Source organism: Heterodontus francisci, chromosome 5, assembly GCF_036365525.1.
Source record: "Heterodontus francisci isolate sHetFra1 chromosome 5, sHetFra1.hap1, whole genome shotgun sequence".
Taxonomy (NCBI): Eukaryota; Metazoa; Chordata; class Chondrichthyes; order Heterodontiformes; family Heterodontidae; genus Heterodontus; species Heterodontus francisci.
The window spans coordinates 199,146,314-199,152,845 of record NC_090375.1 but is presented as its reverse complement, the minus strand read 5'-3'; the positions used below and the strand labels follow the sequence as shown (position 1 = coordinate 199,152,845).

The following is a 6,532-nucleotide window of genomic DNA, read 5'->3' as shown; positions in this document are numbered from 1 at the left end:
GTTTGCCTTTGCTCCATGACCTTTTGGTCAGCTATGTGACCTTGTCCAATCTACACCTTCTCCTTTATTATCTCTTGCCCCACCCCCGCCTCACTTGCTTATAGCCTTTGACATTTCTAATATTTGTCAGTTTCGAAGAAGGGTCACTGACCCGAAACGTTAACTCTGCTTCTCTTTCCACAGATGCTGCCAGACCTGCTGAGTATTTCCATCATGCTGAACTTCCCGTCTCCAGGATATGGGGACGACTTGGGTACACGGAGTTCGATCACAGATCAGCCAAGATTTCATTCAACAGTGGAACAGGCTCTGAGAGCTGACTGACCTACTGCTATTCCTAATTTCTAATGACAGGACAGTGACTGCAAATATCATTAGTGTTGGTTTGATGGTTGAGGTAGATTGTTCAGAGACGACCGTGCGGCCACTGGAGACATTGAAACTTAGATAAGAGCAAAATACCGCGGATGCTGGAACTCTGAAATGCGAACAGAAAGTGCCGGAAGTACTCAGCAGATCTGGCAGCATCTGTGTAGAGAGAAACAGAATTAACGTTCCACATCTGGGACGTTTCATCAGAACAATGTTTTTCTGAAAGATCACAGGCCGGAAACGTTAACTCGGTTTCTCTCTGCACAGGTGCTGCCAACCCCGCTTTGAAACTTACAGCGGGTTTCTGGAATGTGATAAAGGGACTGTTAGTTTAAACTGTAAGTGAATAATTTTATCCAGTTATGGAATAAAGACAGATCTGTCATAACTGTATCTCACGGAGTTAACAAAGCAATTTTAGTCATCCCAGCTCAAAAATATTAAGCAAATAACATTGTGAAAATACCGAGCTATCTACCCAGCACACGGTAGAATTAAAAGCTCGTGGAAATCTCCAAATGCTACACCTGTGGTTTGTGTGTGAACAGCTTACACAGACTGAGCATGATGGTGTTCGTGCAGGTTCGGTTTTTGTATGAGTTTCCCTTCGCTTTCAGTCACTGTGGTCCCAGCAGGCACAGTAATAGGTCCCAGCGTCATCCTCCTGGATATTCCTCATGCGCAGGGTGCAGGATTTAGTTTTGGATTCTTTTTCAACAAAAAACTCTTTGTCGGTCATATCCCGCTTAGTCTCGGATGGATTCTTAAAATATAGCATGCGTTGCAGCCCTTGACCCGGGGTCTGCCGGTACCAGTGGATAACGGCATCTTCGAAATTTGTCCCTTCAACCTTACAGTAAAACCGTACAGTTTTCGTCGGAGCTCTGGTCATCGAAAATGGGGACTGTGTCAAGGTTTGGGCAACAGATTTCCCTGCAAGAGAGAAGAATAGAAATCAATTAGAATATTTCACAAAACGGAGGCGGGAGATTAATAAAAATAATCAGTTAGAACCTTAAATACTGACCGAGGAAGGTGATGAGTAAAATCACAATGACTTGACCCTTCATGTTTGTGTACCCAACACAGAACTGATCCAGGTTTACAAATACCTGTTACTGGGACGCTGAGATACCGGAAATTGTCAATCAGTTTCACCCATTGCTGAATTTCCATGTGGCCTCAAGGGTGCTGTTTCCATTTGGTGTCTGTGACGTTTCACCTTGTTCTTCACTCTTTTACTTAAAACAGGCTTTCACCTCAAACACGCTTCCCTGGAGTCCATTCCAAATGTTGATCACTCGCTGGGTGACCAGCTTTCTGATCTCGCCCTAGAGTTTCCTTCTACTGGGTTGCCCTGTGTTTCCTTGTCCTATTCCTACAGTTTAAATGAAAGTAACATTACAGATCTCCCTCTTCCATTCCGGTAACAATCTTACACACTTTAAGAAAATCTCTCAGACTCTTTCTCACCAGAACCAAGAGTCCAAATCTCCAAATCACTGCTGCTCTGTGTTGTTTGGACATGTTGAACATCGAGTTTCCTGAGACTCTTTCAACGTCATCCTTGGCTTTTCAAAACCATTCATGCAATAAACACATGGCCCATTGTTCCTACCAAATGTGTAGCTCTTTCTTTATCTTTTTTTGTTCTCTATCTCTGTTTTTTCTTCCACTGTTATTTTCTTTTTCCCTTTCTCTCTTTCTTCTATTTATCGTTTTTGCATTCTCTATCTTTCTCTTTCCTCTATTCTCATTCCCTCCTGCCCTCTCCCACTCTTTCTCTCACACCCTCTCTTTTTCTCTCCACCCTTTCACTCTCTCTCCTGCCCTGTTTCTCCCTAGTCCTCTCTCCTGCCCTCCTTCTCCCTCTTCCTCTCTCTTGCCCTCTCTTTCTCTCTTTTTTGTCCCGCTCTCTGTCTTGTTCTATTTCTCTGTATCTCGTTCTCTCTCTATTTTGCTCTTGCTCCTCCCTATTTATCTCTTTCATTCTTTCTTTTACTGTCCGTATTTATCTCTTTCTCTAGCTTTCTCTCTCACTTTCTGTCTTTCACCCTCTCTCTCCCTATTTCTTTCATCTTTCCTCTCTATCTTTCTTTTAAACTGAGATCTCACTTCTCAGACACTTCTTGCAACCTCCCCCAGACCATGACCCCACCACCCAACATTAGCTCACTGTCTCCAGGATTGTCACTGACCTCATCCCCTCTGGAGATCTTCCCTCTACAGCTTCCAACCTCATAGTCCTGCAACCTCGAAGCGCCTGCTTCTCCCTCCTTCCCAAAATCCATAAACAGGACTGTCCTGGTAGACCTATCATTTCAGCCCACTAAACTTATTTCTTCCTGTCTTGACTCTATTTTTTCTCTCCTGGTCCAGTCTCTTCCCACTGACATCTGTGACTTTTTTGACACCCTTTGTCATTTCAACAGTGTCAAGTTGCCTGGCCTTAACTTCTTCCTGTTCACTATGGACTCCCAAAGGGGAGGCGGTGGCATAGTGGTATTGTTACTGGACTAGTAACCCAGAGACCCAGGATATTGCTCTGGGGACATGGGTTCGAATCCCACCAAAGCAGAAGGTGGAATTTGAATTCAATTCATAAATCTGCAATTAAAAGCCAGTTGAAATCAAATGACACCATTGTCGATTGCTGTAAAAATCCATCCAGTTCACTAATGTCCTTTAGGGAAGGAAATCTGCTGTCCTTACCTGGTCTGGCCTACATGGGACTCCAGACGCACAGCAATGTGGTTGACTCTTAAATTATCCTGAAATCGCCTAGCAAGCCACTCAGTTGCAACTAACCACTACAGAGTCAATAAAAATGAATAAAAACGGATGGACCACCCGAAACGACAGTGGCAAACCCAGCCCTGTCAACCCTGCAAAGTCCTCCTTACAAACGTCTGGTGGCTTGTGCCAAAGTTCTGAGAGCTGTCCCACAGACTAGTCAAGCAACAGTATAGTCATACTCATGGAATCATACCTTACAGACAATGTCCCAGACACTGCCATCACTATGCCCGGATATGTTCCGTCCCACCAGCAGGACAGACCTCGCAGAGATGGCAGCACAGTGGCATAATAATGTCGGGAGGGAGTTGCCCTGGAAGTTCTCAACATCGACGCTGCACCCCATGAAGTCTCATGACAACAGGTCAAACATGGGCAAGGAAACCTCCTGCTGATTACCACCTACCGCCCTCCCTCAGCTGATGAATCAGTACTCCTACATGTTGAACACCACTTGGAGAAAGCACTAAGAGTGGCAAGGATGCAGAATCTACTCTGGGTGGGGGACTTCAATGTCCATCACGAAGAGTGGCTCTGTAGAACCACTACTGGCTGAGTCCTAAAGGACATAGCTGCTAGACTGGGTATGTGGCAGGTGGTGAGGGAACCAACAAGAGGGGAAAACATACTTGACCTCATTCTCACCAATCTGCCTGCTGCAGATGCAAATGTCCATGACAGTATTGGTAGGAGTGACCACCACACAGTACTTGTGGAGACGAAGACCCGCCTTCACATTGAGGATAACCTCCATCGTGTTGTGTGGCACTTTCACCATGCTAAATGGGATTGATTTTGAACAGATCTAGCAATGCAAAACAGGGCATCCATGAGGCGCTGTGGGCCACCAGCAGCAGCAGAATTGTATTCAATCACAACCTGTAACCTCATGGCCTGGCATATTCCCCACTCTACCGTTATTATCAAGCCAGGAGACCAACCCTGGTTCAATAAAGAGTGTAGGGGGCTGCCAGGAGCAGCACCAGGCTTACCTGAAAATGAGGTGTCAACCTGGTGAAGCAACAACACAGGACTACCTGCATGCCAAACTGCCTAAGAAGCATGCGACAGACAGAGCTAAGTGATCCCATAATCAATGTATCAGATCTAAGTTCTGCAGTCCTGTCACATCCAGTCGTGAATGGTAGTGGACAATTAAACAACTAACTGGAGGAGCTGGCTCCACAAATATCCCCATCCTCAATTATGGGGGAGCCCAGCACATCCGTGTGAAAGATAAAGCTGAAGCATTTGCAACAATCTTGAGCTAGAAGTGTGGAGTAGATGATCCATCTGGCCTCACCCTGAAGATCCCAGCATCACAGGTGCCAAGCTGCAGCCAATTCGATTCACTCCACGTGATATCAAGAAATGACTGAAGGCACTGATACTACAAAGGCTATGGGCCCTGACAACATTCCGGCAATAGTACTGAGGACCTGTGCTCCAGAACTTGCTGCACCCCTAGCCAAGCTGCTCAGTGCAGCTACAACACTGGCATCTACCCGGCAATGTGGAAAATTGCCAGGTATGTCCTGTACACAAAAAGGACAAATCCAACCCGGCAAATTACTGCCCCATCAGCCTACTCTCAATCATCAGCAAAGTGATGGAAGGTGTCATCGACAGTGCTATCAAGTGGCACTTGCTTAGCAATAACCTGCTCAGTGACACTCAGTTTGGTTTCCACCAGGGCCACTCAGCTCCTGACCTCATTACAGCCTTGGTTCAAACATGGACAAAAGCGCTGACCTCAAGAGGTGAGGTAAGACTGACTGCCCTTGACATCAAGGCAGCAGTTAACTCAGTACGGCATCAAGGAGCCCTAGCAAAACTGAAGTCAATGGGAATCCAGGAGAAAACCTTCCACTGGCTGGAGTCATACCTAGCGCAAAGGAAGATGGTTGTTGTTGGACGTCAATCATCTCAATTCCAGAACATCACTGTAGGAGTTCCTTAGGGTAGTGTCCTAGGCCCAACCATCTTCAGCTGCTTCATCAATGACCTGCTTTCAATCATAAGGTCAGAAGTGGGGATGTTCGCTGATGATTGCACAATGTTCAGCACCATTCACGACTCCTCAGATACAGAAGCAGTTCCAGTAGAAATGCAGCAAGACCTGAACAATATCCAGGCTTGGGCTGATAAGTGGCAAGTAACTTACGCGCCACACAAGTGCCGGGCAATGACCATCTCCAACAAGAGAGAATCTAACCACCTCCCCTTGACGTTCAATGGCATTACCATCGCTGAATCCCCCACTATCAACATCCTCTAGGCAACCATTGATCAGAAACTGAACTCGGGTAACCATATAAATACTGTGGCAACAAGAGCAGGTCAGAGGCTAAGAATCCTGCAGCGAGTAACTCACCTCCTGACTCCCCAAAGCCCATCCACCATTTACAAGGCACAAGTCAGGAGTGTGATGGAATACTGCCCACTTGCCTGGATGGGTGCAGCTTCAACAACACTCAAGAAGCTCGACACTATATAGGACAAACAGCCTGCTTGATTGACACCCCATCTACAAACATTCACTCCCTCCACCACTGACGCACAGTGGCAGCAGTGTGTACCATCTACAGGATGCACTGCAGCAATGCACCAAGCCTCATTATAATAGCACCTTCCAAACACCGACCTCTACCAACTAGCAGGACAAGGGCAGCAAATTCAAGGGAACACCACTACCTGCAAGTTCCCACCAATGTCACACACCATCCTGATTTGGAACTATGTCGCCATTCCTTCACTGTCGCTGGGTTAAAATCCTGGAACTCCCTTCCTAACAGCACTGTGGGTGTAACTACCTAACATGGACTGCAGCGGTTCAAGAAGGCAGCTCACCATCACCTTCTCACGGGCAATTAGGGATGGGCAATAAATGCTGGCTGAGCCAGCAGTACCCACATCCCGTGAATGAATAAAAAAAATGTCTCTGTACCTCCATTCCTCATCAGTACATTCTGTGAGCTCTCGGTTTATTCCTTGAACCGAGGCCTGACAAGGCCCCATCCCCTACCTCCTTCTCCACCTGCCTGAACTTGTTCTCACTTTGAACAACTTCTCATTCAACTCCATTCACTTCCTCCAAATTCAAGATGTTGCCATGGGTACCTGCATGGCTTCTCGTTATAACTGTCATTTTGTGGGGAAATTCTTCATCCCTGTAACCATTCTCATGAATCTTTTCTGCACTCTCTCCAATGCCCTCACGTCTTTCCTCAAGTGCAGCACCCAGAACTGGACGCAATACTCCAGCTGACCCATTTCCTGCACTTCTGCCCTCACCCCTCCCCCTCCCTCCCAGAAACATGACAGCGCTCCTCTTTTATATCAAAGCAAAATACCTAAGATGCTG

The 6,532-nt window shown here is 46.5% G+C and overlaps 1 gene segment (V, D, J or C); it reads right to left on the bottom strand.

The window, feature by feature from the left end:
• Nucleotides 1–985: 985 nt before the first annotated feature.
• LOC137370317 (probable non-functional T cell receptor gamma variable 10) lies at nt 986–1,579 on the bottom strand. The segment is given in 2 exon segments: nt 986–1,305; nt 1,400–1,579. Coding segments are annotated over 2 exon segments (363 nt in total).
• Nucleotides 1,580–6,532: the final 4,953 nt, after the last annotated feature.